The sequence below is a fragment of the Leptinotarsa decemlineata genome, unplaced genomic scaffold (assembly GCF_025532065.1).
Source record: "Leptinotarsa decemlineata unplaced genomic scaffold, Ldec_3_MD MMD2_tig00000010_RagTag_RagTag, whole genome shotgun sequence".
NCBI classification, from domain to species: domain Eukaryota; kingdom Metazoa; phylum Arthropoda; class Insecta; order Coleoptera; family Chrysomelidae; genus Leptinotarsa; species Leptinotarsa decemlineata.
The window spans coordinates 3270047-3292277 of NW_027412538.1; the positions used below are offsets into that span (position 1 = coordinate 3270047).

The 22231-nt window shown below is 35.4% G+C and overlaps 1 protein-coding gene across 3 annotated transcripts in view; it reads right to left on the bottom strand.

The window, feature by feature from the left end:
- The window catches only part of Mctp (Multiple C2 domain and transmembrane region protein), a 62055-nt gene extending 44168 nt beyond the window's left edge, over nt 1-17887 (bottom strand). Inside the window, exon 1 of one of the 3 annotated variants that reach the window (XM_023156397.2) lies at nt 17621-17887. In XM_023156397.2, coding sequence (XP_023012165.2) covers nt 17621-17738 — 118 coding nt within the window. In that variant the 5' untranslated portion in view covers nt 17739-17887. Of the gene's footprint in view, nt 1-3473; nt 3974-17620 lie in introns of those variants that run through there. The other 2 variants (XM_023156396.2, XM_074171273.1) reach the window with 2 other exon arrangements.
- Between the last annotated feature and the right edge of the window lie 4344 nt (nt 17888-22231).

The window sequence follows — 22231 nt, forward strand, 5'->3', positions numbered from 1 at the left end:
TACGACATTGTATTTGGTTATTTTAAAAGTTTTGTCCTTGCAACATAGGTTTATTGGTCGAAAATCAATACTTTCACTACTGGCAATTTTCAGAAAAAAATGTAAAGAAGAAAAATTGAATTTCTCGGATCATTTCCGTTGAAACATTTCACACTCCAGGAAATAGATGGCCTCCGGTAAAAGCAACCTCCGGTACATAGTCAACTTTGAATTAGAGGGTGGGTCGAACCTGAATCAAAATTTAGGTGCAAATCGGCGATGTGATACAGCGTCGTCGTAATCTACCTGGTCTCGATAATAATTACGGTTAATTACCTAAAAACCGTCAGTTACCAGTACTGCAGAACAGGTAACTGAACGTGATTTTGTGAAAAATGTCGTTGTAAATATAGGGTCTTCCAACAGGGACTTTGGAACTTTGACAATTGATAACGGCCTTCTTCTTGAAGCTACATCTGTCAAATTAGTTATGATTTATTTATTTGAATTGAAGGGGTTATATTTTTAGGAGTGATTAATTTTTGGGAAAGAAAGTTTTTGGCTTTCTACTACTCTATCTTAATACAAAAAAAGATGAGGGAATCTTCCAAAGAAAGGAAGAAGTAATCAATTTGAAAAAGAGTAACTCTATACATGGATGTGTAGATCATGCAAAGAAGTAACTTTCAGACACAAACTGAAAGAAAGTCCTCCTGAAACAGCTACTTTCATATAAACATTGAATTACACGAAAGAAAAAAAATATTTCGAAACAAATACTTCTATATGAACACTGAATTATACAGAAGACACTTTCCTCTACTCAGTTTGTATTTCAAACATTCGTTGTGGAATAAAATCAGCTGTCATTCACATGAGTTCTACTGTAAATGAATGGTAACAAATTGCACTTACATAGAACACTGTCATCCTCACTGGTATACATCGATGTTTCGCCGTAAGACACTTGCCCTAATGCTCTTCAGTACCAAATTGGATAACATTATAGAAGGCTCTTCAGTACCAAATTGGATAACATTATAGAAGAGCCTTAGGGCAAGTGTCTTACAGCGAAACATCGATGTATACCAGTGAGGATGACAGTATTGCATGTAAGTGCCATTTGTTACCATTCATTTAAAGTAGAACTCATGTGAATGATATCTGATTTTATTCCACAACGAATGTTTGAAATACAAACTGAGTAGAGAAAAGTATCTTCTGTATAATTCAGTGTTCATATAGAAGTATTTGTTTCGAAAGATTTTTTTCTTTCGTGTAATTCAATATTTATATGTAAGTAGCTGTTTCAGGAGGACTTTCTTTCAGTTTGTGTCTGAAAGTTACTTCTTTGCATGATCTACACCTCCATGTATAGAGTTACTTTTCAAATTGATTATTTCCTTCCTTTCTTTGGAAGATTCCCTCATCTTTTTTTGTATCAAGATGGAGTAGTAGAAAGCCAAAAACTTTCTTTCCCAATTTATTTATGTTCTGCCGAATGACCATGGACGGATATTACATTCAACAACACGTGCAAATAATAAAATTGTTTTATCAAAATGGGTGTTCTGTTCGGGCAACGTACCAAACACATCCCGAAACCAAAAAAGACACTGTCTGGTGTGGATTTTGAGCTGGCGGTATCGTCGGTCTTTGAGAACAACGTTGGCCAGGTCATCACAGTCAACGACGAGCACCATAGGTCGATGATTACAAATTTCTTTTGGCCTAGATGGATGTCGAGTTTACGACTCCAACTAACCTCCTTGTAAATTTAGTTCAGGAGCGAGAGCTGCGGCGTACGCAGAATCTGTCTCAGATGAAGGAACTAACCCCCCATGAGCAGGTTAGCAAACATCTGCGCTCAAGTGAGGTTTCACCAAAACAAGAGGCGAAAAAGTCCTGCACGGCTGAATCTAAGGCATCGTCAGGTGCAAAAACCCTCATATGGGAAGGTTGTCGTGGGTATCAAGGAGGGAATCTTGAAACTTGACTATCTGATCACCTCATTAACAGAGCATATAATTTGTGCCTGTCTGGCTGGGGACCGAATCAGGTCTTTAGAGTTCGGTAGAGCCGTACTCTTACCATCTGACCTGAAAGACTACTCACCATACAAACTAATCGGCTTCGTTGAGAAGCTGGGTTTGTTTGGCCGAGTGAGAATAGGTGTGAGCCACAATAAACCCTTGCGGGTTGCGGTGGAGGGTCGAATAGACCTACTCACTTTGGACCTTACCTATACTCTAGACATAATGGCACAGGTCTTTCAAACGAACAAAAAATTTCGATGATATCTCACACACACTTCGTTTTATTTGAATCTGAAGATAGAAAAGCGCTTACTGAAAGACTCTATATTATAAATTAAAGCACTATTGCAAAGAAAAATGAAAGTCTTCTACAATGATTCACAAATTGAGCTCCGCCATTTACGATTCCAGAAGTAACTTCCTGTTCAAAATGAACAGGAATCGATCTATGTCAAATTGGACCATAAATCTATTCCAGAAATAAACGATTTCAAATTTTTGGGGGTCACAGTTGACAGCAGTATCACATGGGACACACACGTGAATAAACTGAACTCCAGGCTCTGTTCTGTAGCAGCAGTGATTCGAGCAACAAGGGACCAAGTCTCGTTGAACAGCATGAAGGTATATTATTACTATGCACATTTTCAATCTATTATTCAATATGTCATTATATTTTGGGGCACATCTACTATGGCGAACAAAATATTCAGAACTGTTAAAATGTTAAATGTTAAAATTCCCTTATGGGTCAACATGTAGACCATACTTCAAAGAACTTGCTATATTAACCTTCCTTCCTTGTACTTTCTTCAATTAGTAACTTTTGCAAAAAAACACTACCACATCTTTACAAGAAACTGTGATCAGTATTCCTATCGAATGGCAATAAATACTAGAGGAAGAACCGACCTAAGTATACCAAAACACACATCATTTTACGAGAAGGGACCCCACTATAAAGCCATTAAGGCATATCAGTCGCTCCCAACTGAAATAAAAAATACTCAGTACCTGAGAAAATTCAGACTCCTAACAATAGAGTAAAGAAAAAAATTATTACAGTTTCAACAGTTGGTAATGGGTCTTGATGTTGTTGTCTCATACATTTTCAAACTACAATAATTTTTAGTAGATGTATTTATGCGTACTTGTATTTACTTTATTTAGTCAATGAATTGTATTGTAATCTTTGTCACTGTACATACATTTTAATGCATTGTTCAATAACCCCTGACGGGCTATGTCTTCAGTTGATTTTATGGCAATAAAGAATATTATTATTATTAACATCCACCCCTCGTAGGGCGTTGAACCGCGAGGTATTAAAAATCTTCTATCAGATCTTTCATATTTACTGAAAGAAAGGAATTGAAGTTTGAAAGTTTTTCAAATAACACCCTACATGAGATAATAATCATTAAGCTTAGTTAATAACATGGTCAGTAGGTTTCTCACCTTTAGTTTTTTTTTCCGTGTTATGTTCTCTTTCAGCATCAATTTCGTTAATTGTATGATTTGCATATTCGTTATCCAGTTCTTCAGCTACTTCCTCAATGGGTACCATGAAGAATTTTTTTAAGACACCTTTACCTCCGTCGGTATTTTTAACTTCACCGCCATCAATTGTAGTGTCCTCTTCAGCACGATCACTTTTATCTACATCGTTATCCATTTCCTTGATTATAGAATACGATCGTTTTCCAGTTATAATAATGCAATGGTATTCCATTTAGGAAGCTAACACATGATTGTCCATATTTCATTTGAGAATGAAATCAAGCTGTAAGTAGATGTTTAGAAAAGATGAAATATTTTACATCAACTATAAATTGTTTTCGTTCGGAGAATTTCACAATTTACAGAAATAGTTCCTGGTTAATTTTTTGAAAGTGGTAAAGTATTTTCCAGAGAAGTATGTTTCAATTGAAACCATTACACAGGAACAACAAACTGCAAGAAAATACGTTATTTGAATTTTGTTATTAGAATCATTCAAATGGATATACATATGTTCATGAAATAGTAATAAAATAATAATTTTGCAATATAAAGTACTTAATTAGTGATGTAGAGATCAAAAAATTCTCAAAATTTTGACAAAACCTAAGAAACATCCTCCAAAATATAAGAATCGAAGAAATGTAAGGAATTTATTAGTTATCTTCTATCGAAATTTTCGTAGACATTATTCGACTGTAAGATACTGCTTCGTTTATACGAGGGTTTCATTCTACAGCGGCTCATATTTTCGAATAAGTTTAATCTCTAATCAAGAAAAGCGAATGGCACAAAGGATAAAATTCTATCGAAATAGATGATGTTGTTTTTACTAGTGAATCTAGGACAGTGAACTTAAGATAAATGAAAGCAAATAAGTTCACAATCAGATAATTAGGGATGAACTGCTTGTCAATCCGAACGGGAACCAGATCCTTCTGGTGGGTGGCTAGAGCTGTTAATCAGAACTTTACAAAATCCATAATTCCACCATTAGCATTAGCGGATGGTTCAATTGCAACAACACCTATAAAAAAAGCAAATCTGCTAGCTGAACAATTTGCGTTTCTCTCCACAGTCGATTTTCTGGAAATGGCATCACCCACTATTTCCACACTACAATCCACAATGCCGGAAATTACTTTTCGACAGCGTCTAGTCTAGTCTGGCCCTGATGAAATGCCCGTCATCGTACTCAGAAAGTGCACAATTGAACTCGCACGAGTATTTTGCAGATTTTTCAACCTGTCTTTTAAAAAAGGGGTTTTCCTTTTTGTTGCGCAAGGAAAATCTTCTAAATAACTATAGCCCAGTCGCTTTGCTATCAGTTATATCAAAAATCATAAAGTCCTAAACCACCACATCCTAAAATATTTAGAAGACTTCAACATCTTGAGCGATCATCAATATGGTTTTCGCAAACCAACGATCAATTGGCGACCTTCTATTGTATGTCACCCATATTTGGGATAGCGCAATCTAGAAACATGAAGAGTCAAAAGCTGTTACGCTTGATATTTCTAAGGTCTTTGACCACGTGTGGCTTGAGGGTTTGCTTGCCAAACTTCGATAATATGGCTTATCGAATCATTTTTCTGTATGGCTTTTCAGCTTCCTGAAAGAACGTTCCCTGCAAGTGGCCATCGATGGATATCGACGATCGAAATAAAGTTAGTGAAGTTTCTTTATTTAAGTGCTGTCACAAAAAATATATCATCGCTACTCAATCAGAAAGTCATTGATTTCATAGATTTTATACTTCCGAAAAATTTTCAGTAATAACATTGAACATGTTTTCGTTCCCTCTTTCCTCTCCTTCCTCTTATTTCTCTCTCCTTTTTTCTTTGTTTTTTCTGTAGTTTAGTTTGTTTTTCTTCAAGGCTAGAACTAAGATCAACAGAAACTTTCCGGTATATGTTGTTTCTAGCCTCATTTGTAGTTTGTTTTCATTTTTATAGATTGAATATTTATTTGTAACTAGGCATCATCAGAAATGGCCTTTGACGGAATGGTTACTCCGAAGTGATGGTGGAACAGACTTTGGCTAGAACACAGCAAGAGTCTCACAAGGAAGAGAAGCCGCCACAACCAGTACTTGTACTTCCCTACATTAAAGGATTGTCGGAAAGGATAGTATCATAACATCAGAACCAGCAAATCAGGAATAGCAGAGCATGTTCAAACCAGTCATGAAGAAGTACTCCATCGTGTAGTATGTTGGTTTGAAATCATTTTAATTTTTATTTCATTGTTCAACTTTTAATTTATTGTTTACTTATATTTTATTGTATTCATTTGTCAATATTACTGTTATTTTCAGCTATTCATTTTAATTTTTAATTTTATTTATTCTTTCAGAGATTGCAAATCCTATTATATCAGACAATGTTAGGAATCAAACGTTAGAAGTTTAGACCTTACTAGGGGTGCGATAGCTGGTTAACGAAAAAAATGCATATATAAATATATATAATAATAGTCTATGTTGCTGTATCGCTGCTGTTCCAAAGTTTTGACAGAATCAGAATCAACGAACTTCAAAAAATTGTTCTACAGCGCCATCTAGTGGCGAGTTACAGAAAAAATGATAGCCTAAAAACCTTCTCTATGAAAAATTACTTATACATGTCAAGTTTCATCACGATCGGAAGAGCGATATAGAAGTTTATCACTTACCAACCAACCAAAAAACATCCATTTTTATATATATATGATAAGGAACTACAAATAAACATCATTATTATTATTATTATTACCTCTCGAAAACTTTCACCATCAACGCTGGTGTTCCCCAGGAATCCATATTCTCTCCAACCCTCTTTTTATTATATATCAACGACTTTTTGGAAAAAACCAAGAATCCAATATATTGCTTGGCTGACGACAACACACTTGTCATTCCATTTGGATTCCAGGTCATCGGCTATGGAAGCACATTTTCACCGGCAGCAGGAGGGTTGCTTATCTTAATGAGGATCTAGAAGTGATTTCGAATTGAAGTGAAAGTAACCAGGTTCAATTCAATGCCATAAAAACCCACGCATCGGTTTTCTCCAAGAAGATAAATGTCTCCGAACCGGATATAATAATGTCAGGTCAGACAATTTGGCTTTCTGTTTGTTGGGGGTTAAAATGGACACTAATATGCCTTGGCACAATCACGTCGCTGGAATGCAAATGCTGCTTCTCAAAAGCTTGGAACACCATTCTGAACCAGAAAACTGTACACACCTCAGCAATTTTTGATGCTTTATAAAGCCCAGGTCAGACCTTCTTTGGAGTATTGTATGGAGCTCTGCCCCAAGCATACCAAGAAGTTGCTGGATTCCATCCAGAAAAGATCCATCTGCATGATTGGAGGCGCGAACATTACGTGCAACCTTGATAGCCTGGAACAGTGAAGAAAGGTTGGAGATTTGCGACGGATTGTGGCTCCTCAGTACACCTCGAACTTAATTGTTTAAGAACTCTTTCATTAGGAGAACTGCGTGTATGGGGAAAAACTTCCTGAGAACGTTATTCCGGATGGATTTAATCTCCAGAGATTCAAATCCAATGTGAAAGGCTACTTTCGCACATACACCGCTCTGAGAGCGCCTTAAGGATTTTCCTGTAGTGCTTATGTTTTGTCCTTAAATAAAACTAACACACCTCGGAACTGGTGGGTCAAGAAATGTGGTTTATCTTTAACCAAGAAAGGAGAGAAAATTTATTTAGATTATGATCGCCAAAAATTTATTTTCCTAAGACCAGTCTCCAGGTTTCGTGTGTTGCCAGTAGAATACTAGAACCAGGAGACGAATAATTGTTGATAGAAGAGTTGAGAGTACTGAAGAGGAGAATTCTAGAGTTTTTTTCACTCAGTCAATTTGATTTTTCAATACTATGTGCATGAATGTTTCTATAGTTTTGGTGTCATAAATATGTCAGCTTTGACGCTATTTAGAAAAGACGAATATTATTACACAATTTTGCCAGACTAAAAAGTTTGATTTAGTTCTTCGAGACTAGATATTTCTAGGTGAAGTCATATCAATGCGCATGCAAAGTATGCAGTCTGAAACAAGGATAGTTGTTACAGACGATTGGATTGTTATGTAAGAGTTGATCGTAGGCATCAGTTCAACATTGTTGAATCTATAAAAATTTCCAAAATATTACCAAATAGAACAGTAACTGAATAATTTCTTTTTATTTTTTTTTGTTGGCTTTCAATATATGGTCAATTGATTATAACTGGCTTAATGATTAATGTCTGGCTATGAAGCTATTTATTATCTAGTAATTGTACGTTCAACTGACTTGAATTACGTTACACAAAAATGTAGCTATTCCGTCAGGAAAAAACTGACGTTATGACACGGGGCTTATAGAAAAATATAAAATAATGGGTATATAGTATCCCAATGGAAACATCACTGCATTTGGTGTGCCAAATTAGGCAAATGTATGATATGATTTTTTTCATGGACAAAACACAAGCACTACAAGAAAATTCATAAGGCGCTCTCAGAGCGGTGCGTGTTCGAAAGTAGCGATTCACATTGGATTTGAATCGCTGGAGATTAAATTAATTTGGAAAAACGTTCTCAGAAAGTTTATCCCACATAAAGGCAGTTCTCCAGATGAAAGAGTCCTTAAATAGTTCGCGTCTCCAGTCAGGCTCTTTTCTGGATGTAATCCAGCAACTTCAGATTATGTTTGGGGGCAGAGCTCCATACATGAGAACAATACTCCAAAGAAGATGTGATCTGAGCTTCATGAAGCATCAAAAGTTTCCGAGGTGTGTATAGTTTTCTGGTTCGGAACAGTGTTCCAAGCTTTTGAGAAGCAGCCTTTGCAATTCCAGTGACATGATTGTGCCGAGATCATATTGCTGTCCATTATAAGCCCCAACAAACTTATCGAAGCAGAAAGCGGAATCAATTGTCTGACCTGACATCATTATATCCGGTTCGGAGACATTTATCTTCTTGTCTGGGTTTTGTGGCATTGCAGTGAACCTGGTGACTTCCACCCCAATTCAAAATCACTTCTAGATCCTTATTGAGATATGCGACCTCCTGCTGCCGGTGAAGATGTGTCTCCGAAGCCGATGTTTTGGAATTCAAATGGAATGACGGGACAAGTGTGCTGTCGTTAGCAAAGCAATATATTGGATTCTTGTTTTTTTTTCAATAAATCGTTGATATACAATAAAAAAGGGGTTGAAGATAATATGAATCCTTGCGGAACACCAGCGTTGACTGTGAAAGTATTCGAGAGATATCCATTGACTGTCACTTGCAGGAAACTTCATTTCAGGAAGCTGAAGAGTCGTACACAAAAATGATCCGACAAGCAATATCATCGAAGTTTGGCCCGGAAACCCCCTATGCCACACACGGTCAAAGGCCTTAGAAACATCAAGCGCAACAGTCCTTGACTGTCCATGTTTCTCGATAACGTAAGTCCAAATATGGGGAAGGTCGCCTGTTGATCTTTGTTTCCACAAGCCATATTGATGATCGCTCTCAAGTTGTTGAGGCCTTCCAAATATTTGTAGAAGTACCTACTATTAACTAACTATGAATTTTTGTAATATTTTTTAATAATCAGCTCACATTAATGAGATATGGAATTTGAAAGACACTAAAAAGTATATATTTTGATTTTCATAACCCAGATGACACGTTGCTGAGTTTTACTCCTGAATTAAAGCTGGTATACGAAATATATTATTATATTAATTATTGATTTTATATTCAAAACAAACACTTTCCCAATCACCTTTCTCGTCGCAAGATTCACCAACCGTGTTAGCTGTTTTCTCCATCTCCCGAAGATGTCAACATGGCTGGTTAAACGCGAGTATTGAATTTCTAGTGATTGGAAAAAGTCCTTTTTTGGGTTATTCTAGGCCAGAGGTTACAGATTTACTATTTAATAATTTTATAGTTTCAAATATTATTTGAAATCTGTAATTTGAGTAAAATCCATGTTTACCATCAGTGGTTCGGTAAAATCTTACGTCAGGAATCGATGGAAAGTCAAAGAAAAATGAAGAGGTGGAGTAAAAGCAAGGAAGGACAAGAAAATTTCAATGGGTAGCTCTATTTTCCTTCGAAATAACTATTCCAAGACACAATCACTAAGCACAAATAACCACAACCGGTAAACCTGACATCGACAGTAGGAAACGGGGTAACGATAACAGTATAAGTGCGATTAAAATTGTCTTTGGCGCTTGTGTTTCGTTTCATACAATTATTAGTATAGCACTATAGCAGATAAGGTATCAAAATCGAACATGAACAGTTATATATTTCTGGTATGATAAGACATACGTATACTTTTAGTAGGCTGGTTAAAAATATGTATATATTCATGTAGCTCATGTGATTAAGAAAAACCAATAGGGATATTTTCCACCGAGTATTTATTTCAAAGCATTCAGAGAATAATCATAAAAAATTAAGAACCCAACTTTAATTTCAAAAATTATCAAGGTTCTCACCATAATCGAGATGAAAATTATGATAAAAAATTCCCAGCGTATAATAGGGAACTTGCATAAAAACTTTATCACGAAAATTATATTGAGAATCAGAAGAAATCATCGTAATAAAGCCTTCATTACCAAAAAAACTATTATTCAAATGCTATTCCTTCTATAGAAAATTTCGTCACGTGACCAACAACGCCCAGCCATTGGATGTGACGTCATACTGTATTCCGTCAGTCGCTATTCCATTTTATGTTGATCTGTTTGAGTTTGCTGGTTCGAAGTTTCTGTTGTTTATTGTGATATTTTTGTCGAAATATGTGGTTTTTACTGTATTTAGTTAATTTCACACAGTATTATTTACTATTAAGTGTGTAAATTCGAACAAACATGACCGACGATGGATTTTCAAAAGGTCAATTCGATAATCTGCCAGTTGTTGATATTTTTTGGTAGAGAAATTCATTAAATAAGCTGAACACCTTTCTCTTGGTGAAGTACGTGGTGTTAAAATAGACAAGAAAGTACAACTATTATTTGTTGTAAGTTTAATCACTATGTATAAATTTTATGTAGTTCTGTAATAAAAATTATTACTTGTATACTTATGTAAAGTGGGGAGAAAGTACATAATATATTTCATAGATACAATATGAAGCAATGCCATTGTTTTTGTATACCTCAAAAGTATAAAATATATATTACATATAAGTTTAATACTTTCAGTGTTATTATTGATATCGTCTGATATCAGTATACAGGGTGTAACATAAGAACGTTAAAAATATTCAAGTGACGTATTTCTGAGGAAATTTTAAGAAAAAAAGTCTATATGAACTTGTGTCCGAGATTGCTTCGTTTCGGGGATACGGGGTGTTGAAATTGAATTTTTTGTTCGCTTTTTAAAAATAACTCTTGCAAAAAATAAGTTATTTGCACAAAATTCGGTACCCGGGGTTTTTTTGACGTGAGAAATCATAATTTCGTATTAATTTTCATGTAACATCTAGAGGACACTGCGTACGCTGTCATTATTTATTTCAGATTGCCCTAACTTTTTTGACAGTGAACTTTTGGTACTTTTCATGAAAAAACCTACTTCCCACACCTTTTCCAAGTAAAAAAAGGTACACCTCCTCAACAACGCTGGAGGTGATCGTTTTCGAGATATTTACAATTTTCTATATCGATGCATATTACTTTATAGCCAAATTTTATTTCAATAATTTTTATCACTCTCCGCTTGCAAATTAACTTAATTGAATCAAGTAGGCTATGAAAGTTTGTTTATAAAAATAGAAGTTCGCTGTTACATTTTTGACTATTTATTGACAAATTCACAATTCGGAGTTTATAAAGTGATTTTTTGGTACTATGCCCGACTTTACGAATGCCCAAATGGCTGATATAGTTTATGCATACGGCTTGGCTGACGGAAATTCGAGGCCAGACGCATCAGGAAAGGTATCCCCAACGCGTGACTCCTTGTGCAGCGACATTTGCGAATCTTTTTCGGCGACTTTCCGAATCTGGAAGCTTTAAAACAAATTCTGCAGTAGGACGGCCACGGACTACAAGAACTGTAGAATTGAAGGAGGCGGTTCTCGAAGAAATTAGTGAACATCCAGAGACAAGTACAAGAAAAACTAGTCAAACTTTAAATGTGAGTCACATGACAGTTTACAGAATTTAAAAGGAACAGCAATTATATCCTTATCATATTCAGCGTGTCCAGGCACTTACGCTACGTGATTTCCAATCACGTATCGAACTTGCTCAATGGCTTCAAAGAAAAGTCAAACAACATCCGCAAATTTTATCGAAAATCCTCTTCACAGATGAGGCTAATTTTTCAAGAAATGGTATCATGAATTTCCATAACAACCACATCTGGGCGGGAGATAACCCACATGCGATAACGCAAACTCATTTCGAAAACAGATTATCTTTTAATGTATGGGTAGGCATAATTGGGGATTATTTAATTGGGCCCTATTTTCTCCCCTTACGTTTGAATGGAGATGCTCACCTACATTTTTGGAACACGAGCTTCCCCAACTTATGGAAGATGTTCCCATTGGTCTGCAAAATCATTCTTGGTTTATGCACGATGGATCTCCTGCTCATTTCAGTGTGATAGCAAGAAATTTTTCAGACGTAGCTTATACCCAACGATGGATAGGAAGAGGAGGCACTGAGCATTGGCCCCCGAGGTCGCCGGACCTCAATCCCGTCGATTTTTTCTTTTGGGGACACCTGAAATCACTAGTTTATGCTAGCCCCATTGAGAACGAGAAAATGTTGAGGGATCGCATCATAGCTTGCTGGGAAACGATAAGAAACACTCTGGGCATTTTTCAACGGGTGCGGAATTCTTTGATGAGGAGAGCAGAAGCTTGTATTACTGTTGGGGGTCGTCACTTTGAACAGTTGTTGTAATAGTTGTTTCGTTCAATTTTTATATGTTTATTTTCCTAATAATAACATAGTACTTCTCCGACTTGTTTTTTTTACAAACTCCGAAATGTAGCACTTTCTAATTGAATAATCAATCAAACCTGACAAATTTTTTTAATTTAGATTGAATAAGCAGTTCGATAATGCTCGGTTTAGAAGTCTGTACGGGTATACTGCGTATAAAGTTTGATGAAAATAAATAAAATTGTAAAAAACTTATGACAAAAACCTACCATGTTTTTGAAAAATTTCAACGATCTGTATTTAGAGAATGAATCATTTTTCGTTAAACATTTTATAGAAGAAAGTTGTTTATTTTGACGAGATCCACCACATACTTAGTTTTTGTAATATTCTCAGCAACTTCACGTAGCCCTAGGAGCTAAGTAATATGCATTGATATAGAAAATTGTAAATATTTCGAAAATTATCACCTCCAGCGTTGTTGAGGAAGTGTACCTTTTTTATTTGGGAAAGGTGTGGAAATTAGGTTTTTTCATGAAAAGTACCAAAAGTTTACTGTCCTCTAGATGTTACATGAAAATTAATACGAAATTAGAATTTCCCACGTCAGAAAAACCCCAGGTACCGAATTTCGTGTATTTTTTGCAAGACTTATTTTCAAAAAGTTAACAAAAAAATTCAATTTCGACACCCCGTATACCCGAAACAAAGCATTTTCGGACACAAGTTCATAAAGACTTTTTTTCTTGAAATTGTCTCAGGAATACGTCACTTGAATATTTTAACGTACTTATGTTACACCCTGTATATTGAACAAATTCTGCATTCAACCTTTCCATATTGACTGTAGAAATTCAGTGGTAACGGTTCCTCCTATAATAATGCAAGTTTAGTTTCTCTTGTTCATATTTTTCTGGTATCATAACTTCAATACATTAGAGTCATTAGACCGATAAAATCTTCATCAGAATTTTATTAGTATTGATTTTCATTCAACTAGTTGGATTAGCACGCAACAATTTCATAAATTACCATATATGGCGCCCTAGGAAGTATTATTCACCAACAGTGGTCGCTAATAGCTTTTTTTTCTTCATATATTTCATATGTTTGAATTTAAATTCCACTGTTACAAAGAATGTACAGTCATTAACTATTTGAACTAAATTATACAGATTATTGCTTTTAATTTTGGTTCTAGTCTTCCTTGAATTTGCTATACAATACAATATGTTCATTCAACAACAGCATTCACAGAATTAAATGAAAGCTTTCGATAACACTCGAATGCGTAAACAATATTTCATTGTGAATGAACAAAAAATAGTCACAGAATCAGGTAAAAATTATGCTTAAGCAATACACGGACTTTACTCACGATTTCACTGCACGCAGTTGCATATTGATATCAGATATATGTTATAATTCAATATCCGGCGTGATATTAGTAGGAAAAGTAGTTGTTTTCCGGCAGGTATTTACCAGAACTATACGGTGTAGGTCGTAGGGAAAGATGAATGTTTCGAAATTCATTTTGTTGTTGGTACACTCGTTTCGAACATATTCACAGTTTCAGCTGTGAAGCTTGTTTAATTTATTGGTGAGAGGCATTAAAGTCAGAAGTGTTTTGTGCGTTCAGCGTATTTCTGCTATTGAAAAAAAAATAGATCAAAAAATTTGGATTAAATTTTGTGTATAAAAATGGAATTGAATGCTCAAAAACACTTGGAATGTTGACAGTGGCATACTTTCATAGAAGATCAGGAAGATGTGAATGACGACGCTCGCCCTGGACGCCTCAACACATCAACAACCGATGAAAATGTGAAGAAAGTGAACAAAATTGTTTGGAGACTTGTCGAATCTCTATTGGAGGAGTTGCTGAGGATGTTAGCATACCAGTTGGCCCATGCCACGCAATTTTTTCAGAAATTTTGATCATGAAGCGTATGGTGGCGAAGTTCGTTCCAAAATTACTGAAACTCGACCAAAAAAACCGCCGCATGAACATCGCTCAGGAATTGTTGAATGACGTCAACTGTGATCCAGATTCGCTATGAAGGATCAGAACTGGTGATGATTCATTTATATATGGATATGACATCGAAGCCAAAGTCCAATCGTCACAATGGAGATGCCAGGAGAGCCACGATCAAAAAAGGCACGCCAAATTCTCACTGTTTTTTTATTACCATGGCCTAGTTCTTACCACATGGTCGTAAGGTCAATGAAGAGTAGTATGTTGAAGTTATGTACCACTCGCGAGAAGCATAACGATCGGTTTTTGTCACCAATCTGTCACCAATCGTCCTTTGACCATCCATTTTCCATTCATGGTATCTAGCCCTGACTTCAATATGAAGTAGAGCTATACCTGAGATCAGGCTTAGTGCAGCTATCGGCGCCGTCCTGTATGCCCCACATGAAGCGATCAGAAAGGGATTCTGTGCCGCAATCAGCTGTCTCTTGACTCTACTGCCGTGGACTCTACTCCCCCAAACTCTACCCCACATGCTCTGCATTCGCTCCAGATCAAATCCCACCTATCCTCGATCTCCCTGGCGGAGCCACCTTCGATGATTATCAGCTGGTCATCTGCGTAGGCCTGCACTTGTACTCCGTACGTACCTATGCCTCGTCTTACTTTCATATTTTTCTTTCGTGCAAACCATGGTTCCATGAGAATCAACCATAGGATCGGTCCCAGAATAGAACCCCGTGGACAAACTCTGTTTACCGTTTCAGAGACCGTCCCGAAGGTGACTGTTGTCTCCACTATGAAGCTCATACACGTTTTCCCCACATTTTCCGGCATTCCCATACGCGTCATATACCTCTCGATCACCGGCGCCAACGCGGTATTGAAAGCGTTGGACAGGTCCAACGCCACAACCAGGCTGTGTTTTCTTTCTCTCTTGTTTCCTTTCAATTTTTTCACCATTTTCACCAACCTGCAGACAGCCAGTCATTCAGTTCATTTAATCATTTCAAGCAAATTGTAGTGAAACACAAACAGCACCACCTAGTGCTGTGACCCTCAGTTTGTCACACATAGATTGATGGTTCCACCTCACCTTATTTTTTAATTTACCAATATGTCATATACCGTGACATCTTTCAATTTCATTATTTTCGATTGAGGCTCACGCCATAAGGTTGAGGTTCAAGGTTTTATGATACGGCGACTTCGCATTTTATGGTTTTCGAATTCTCAATTATTGTTCGAGGGAATGACAAGTTTTTGTTTTTTTTTTTCAATTAATAATTTTATTTTTTATAGAGCTGGAATTTGTATATTTTGGGCACTCAGATATATATGTTGGGCAATAAATCTAAACCGTTGATGGATTGGTGTTTAACAAGTGTTACTACTAGATATTTGAAAAAATCACTATTCGTTGGAATGTTTTACAAAGCGATATCCATTACCTGTGGTGCGAAATAACTTAAAAGGAGACCCACATCCGTGTTAGGAATCACACGTTAAAAGGTAAGACCTCGTTAGCCCTTAGCTCGCACAAGTTTCTCAACTTCTAAGAGTTGTCGTTCGTATGGGGGCGACAGCTGATTAACGGAAAAACAGTTTTTTTTTTAAACATCGAATAAGAACTTAGCCTTTTAGTATTTAGGAAATGCTATTTATGTGGACGATCCCATTTCCCCATACTCCTTCCTGGAAATTGAATGAAACATAGGTATAAATGTTGATTCTATTTGAATATTATTACTTGCCATGCGATTCATTGTGAAAGCGCTTCTTCGATCATTCTGATACAAAATTCATTTTTTGACTAGAGTGAAAATGAAAGAGGTCAGACTCTACAAGATAGGTACTCTCGAAAGGATCTCAGGTCTCAATAAATAATCAGAAATCAAATGCCGAGGAGGACATAAAAACAGAAAGAAAGACTATAGAAGAGCTTACCCGTAGTTTACCCAGGTAAACTTCTTCGAGTCAAATCTAATACCCGGAAAAATTCGGACTTGGAGGCGATTAGGAAGAATTGCGTGCAGAGAAAGAAGGTGGTAGATTTGGAAAAGAAAATGGACTGTGCAGGAGGTACTGAATATCATAACAAGATAAATCAAGGAAGATGGACTCAACATAAGCCAACCAAATCGCTCACATAGAGATTGAGGAAGTAGGACCTCTACAACTCTGAAGTGAAGAGATCCAACTGTTGGTGGTGGTTGGAAGTGATTAGATATCTGGAAGTTTATTCATATGTTACGTAGTTTCTGTAAATAATATGAATTTGGTATAATGATATCAATGAACTTTTTCTTTCAATATTTACACATCTTTGTAAAAAAATGTATTGAGTTGATTACCTTCTCCCTCTTTTCTAAAGCTTTACACTTTGTTTTATAATGATGGAGAAACAGGAAACATGATTGTTGGGACGAGTGTCAAGTAGTAAAAAAATATTAAACTATTATCAGGATTCTTGTTAGTTTCTCCAGATACAAGAACTATTTCCTTTCTTATAAAATTTAATCATCACGAGGTGAAAGAAACAAATTTATTGTTCTCAATTTGCTGTTGCTTTCAGTATTTTTTGTATGTTTTTTCCTTTATGAAAAAGCAATTCAAGAAACAGCAAAATCGTTATTTGAATGCAAACATAACGGAACAAAACAATTATTTTCATAATACGAATTATTTATAATTACCTAATTGAAATTCGTTGAATGTTATTCATTTTGAAAAAAAATTGATTTTTTTATGAAGCAAATATCGTATTCTTCTTTGCAAATATAGTACAGAACTGTATGCTTCTCAGAAAAGAGTGTTGAAAAATCAATTTGCAGAATCATATCACTAACCGAGAAAAAATTTTAGAGAATTTTGGTTTGTTCTTTTAGCGATATGATAAGAATCTAATTAATATGCAAAGGTAGGCGAGATAAATGCAATACTAACACCAGTGAAGAGTGCTGACAAAATAGTAGCTTTTTATTGTGGACATTTTTCGTACTATGCCGATTCTTCGAAATATTTAAATGTTTAACGTTGAACAATTACTAGGTATACAATATTTTCACGGTTTTCGTTTATGAAATATTTGGAATATACGTTAGTAATGAAAGATTTCTAGATTACTGATCTGAAAATGAGTCATACATTCAACTGTGCCTTTCAATATCACAATTAGTTATATTGAAGATAGTTATAGAGAAGTGATCAAAAGAGCCTTACTGGAAGTGGTGGAATCACAGTACTCAGACGGAATCATTTGAAGGAAGAGAGAAAATCCTTTCGGTAAACTACATCGTTTCACATTCCATAAAACACCGACAATGCCAACTCGAGTCATCGACAGAACAGACCGAATAGAACAGTAAATGGAATAATGTGCCGAAATAGAGCATTTTGGCGGCGAAAAAAACTAGTATTCATTCAGACCGCGTGTTTGTAGGTTATAATTGTAGGAGAACATGCGAAAACTGCGGCGGTTGTCTGCAAACTGGCGCCACAGCAATTCTGATATCGATCTGTCGATTCCAAAAGCAGAACTCCACGGAAGATGGGATGGTTTTTCCGATGTTTTCGTTGATTTCGATTGAAATCTTAGTAATCACCGAAAAAAAGAAGGGTTTATTTCAATAAAGCATCTTCTGAATTTCATTTTGTCACGTTGTTCACAGGTGGACGCGGGAAAAGTCAGGAGTTTTCAGAATGGAGGTCATGTGATCAATGCGGGTTATTAGGGTGTTTAGTCAGGTGTCAAAGACTTCGCAGTTTACGCTATCCCATTGTAGTTAGTAAATCATGACCAGACTACAAAAAGAATGGAAATATGACAAATGACAGTAATGATGATTTAATCGTCAAAGGAAAACATTAATGAAATATTTCCTTAAAGTGGAGTAATTCACTTTCAGGTCTGATATAATTGAATTAAATTAAATAAATAAGTAGTAAATAGTAATATAGTAATGAAGATGATGTATACATTCTTAGATTTGCTTCTGCTTTGCAGAATTTTGAAAATCCTGAATTCACACACATTTCAACTGATTAAACTTGGTACATTCAGGAGACTACTCCTGAATGTTAACCGATAACTATTTAAGGCCAGTGTCAATCACTTCAGAGTGGTATTTCATTGCGTTAAAGAAGAGATAGTTGGGAAAATTGAAGAATACACACACATGTGTCAATATGACCATCCGAAATAAGTGGACAGTCAGACTGTCACAGTCTTATGAAATCGAACAACCTAACTTTTTAATGACACATTGATTTTATTATTGAAACTTATATTACTCGTTGTTGAAGGGAATGCCCACGACACAATTTCCGTTATTATGATTATTTATTACACATACTTGGTCTAATTCTTTTCACAGTATATCTTAATAACCTGTTCAATATTCACACTGATGGGACAATTATAAGCAACGCAGACGACACAGCAGTTTTTTATGAAGCCGAAAACTGGAACTCGCTCATCACTAAAGCACAAAATGACTTTAAAACAATCATTGACTGGCTCAATTTCAAACTATTGACTATAAATTTCACTAAAACAAAATATTTAGCCTTTTCAGTGAATAACAAAAACTTACCCAGTCTTCAATCCCTTGAAATCAGAGGTGAAAACAGCATCGTGGAAATCACACAAGCTACAGGAATAGAGTATCTCGGTGTAATGATAGACAATTATTTAAAATGGAACTTACACATTAGGAAGTTAGTGCAAAAAATTAGAAGCCTATTGTCTAAATTCAAATATTTAAGAACCATTCTTGAAGAAAAACATCTCTTAATGCTGTATTGCGCATTAGTGGAATTCCAACTGAGATATGGCATGATAGCTTGGGGGGGGGCATATAATAACATTATAAAGAATGTTGAAATAATTCAGAAATGGATTTTGAAAATAATATTCAGAAAACCAATTACCTACCCATCAGATGACCTTTACAAGCTTGGCAATATCTTAGATGTAAAACAAATATTTCATTTGACACTGACTGTTGACTAGAAAAAAACCGGAACAAAATATTTCTAGATTATTCCTACTCCACAAGGTCAAAAAAATTTACCATTTTAGTTCCACATGTCACTAAAACTATATCCCAGATATCTAGCATGTTTCTTGGGCCAAAGATACCGAATGAATTGGAACAATTTATTATTTCTGTTCAAGAAGAAGCTGAAGTTGTGGCTGATTTCAAGATCAAGAATTTCAACACATCGATTAGTCGATATAAAAAATACATACTATGATTGATATTAACGTTAAGGCTATTTAAAATAATTTCTTTCACACACTCGTTCTGTCAGATTTTTCTGTGGAAATCTGAGGCATGCTCTCATCACATCAACACAAGTTATACTTTCCTGATTTTGATGATCGCGCTTGCCCCATATTTCATGATCAATTTATGACGTAAATATAACGTTTGAAATGATTCTTTTGTACTAATTACCCTCACTTCACAACAAATTACCTGAATGGTAATTTTATTTTTATGGAATTTTTGGTATTATTATTTAGTATTATTTCGTTGGAACAAATTATATTGTTTACACTTTTCTTAAGCCATTTTTGTTCCAACTTTGGTCTACTGTTCTTTTTATAATCAAGCTATATCTGAACATCTCAAGCTAGTTGAAAACACATTCTTCTGGTTAACCTGTAATCTTATTTTTACCTTTGTTTTCTTTTTCAATAATTTGACTGTATTTTATTTGATTCGTCAACATCACACCATATTAATATGTCACCACACACAAGCTGATAATATCAGCTGCGGTGGATTTTTTGTTTATTCTAAACCTCATGTTACTAAGTTTTTTAGAATCATTTTATTTTGTAACAATAGAAGGTCAGTATTTTTTTTCGCTATTTATGAATAAACATTATTATTATTTCACTAGTTCGGACTTCCATTGTCTATTATATAAAAATGATTTGAAATCCCTGAAACAAGTAAAAAAGAATAATTAAAAAAGAATAGTTGAAAATAACAATTATATTAAGCAACAATAAACCTGAAATGAAATGATAGTAAAATAACCTACAAGTAAAAATATAATAATTGAATAAATCAAAATTAAAGGAATGCAAAAAAAGAAAATAATAAAAAAATAAAAAGTGTAGAGATTCCAAGTCACGTTAGTTCACGACGTTTCGATTGTTGTTATCTACAATCGTCTTCGGGTGATGACTGGACTGATACTCCAGAGCGATGGTAGAAAAGACTTTGGCCAAAAGACAGCAGGAGCCTCGCAAGGAAGAGAAGCCGTCACAACCAGTGCTTGCACTTCCCTACATCAGAGGATTATCGGAGAGGATAAGAAGAATTGGTTCCAAGTACAACATTAGAACCTGTTTCAGATCCAGTAACACTATCCGTAGCAGCCTCACGAAAACCAGGCCCCCAAACGCGGACTGCGATTCCAAGAATTGCATTTACCGGATACCCTGTGAGTGCGGAAAATCTTATATTGGTGAAACTAAGAGGCCATTGAATATTCGCATTGCCGAGCACAAGAAGCACACACAGCGAGGAGAAACCAGCAAATCAGGAATAGCAGACCATGTTTGGACCCATCAACACAACATCGAGTGGTCCCAAGCTGAGATCTTGCACAGAGAGGAACATTGGTTCAGGAGAAAATTTAAGGAAGCCGCATACATGTTGTCTAACAACGTATTCAGCCAGGCCAGCGTAGATATACGAAACATATGGAAACCCATCATCAAACGAGAAATGACCAACTCCCGCCAAATCGGTCATCTCTCACGAAATCAGTGAAGCGGAAAATGGAAAGTAGAGAAAGTGAAAGTATTTCAACGACCTATAAAATAGTCATCTCTCGGAGGAATCAGTCCAGTCATCACCCGAAGACGATTGTAGATAACAACAATCGAAACGTCGTGAACTAACGTGACTTGGAATCTCTACACTTTTTATTTTTTTATTATTTTCTTTTTTTGCATTCCTTTAATTTTGATTTATTCAATTATTATATTTTTACTTGTAGGTTATTTTACTATCATTTCATTTCAGGTTTATTGTTGCTTAATATAATTGTTATTTTCAACTATTCTTTTTTAATTATTCTTTTTTACTTGTTTCAGGGATTTCAAATCATTTTTATATAATAGACAATGGAAGTCCGAACTAGTGAAATTCATCACGAAACATTGTCAATCACCTTCAAACAAAATTATTATTATTATTATTAGCTCCTTATATATTATGTTCCAGACACTCACAACTACGACAACTGTTGTAAGTCCCAGAGCACGTGCTACTATGAATGTGCGTCTATTCATTATATACCGGTAAATTTTAGGTATAGATTAGCTTGCATGTTCTACTGGTTGCCTGAAGTTTAGTAGTAGAACAATTATAATATCACATAATATTATACATCTGCCTTCACAAAATTAGCCTCTGGTTTTTTTAACTACTCTACCGGAACGAATCATCTGTTTACTTGCAGGTTGGAGGTCAAACTTATCAGAGCATACAGATGCCTTGCTTTGGTTGTCTTAAACTATATTATATGTCTTTCATCAAGAAACAAAGGTTTATATTAGTGGTGACGCGGAAGTCTTGTAACGTAAAGTATTTTAGCCGGTTCCCATATTTCATATTTATGATTGAACTCTGTAACATTTCGTGAAGTTCTTTGAGGTTTTCTGCTGTTTATTGAAAACAGTTTTATTAGTCTGACATTTTGCAAGAATTTTTTCTTCACCATTCTAACACGAACTAGGCTTCAACAGTTTCCTAACAATTGAAACTGTGGTCTTGCAAAGTCTACTATTTGAAAGCTGTGATTGTA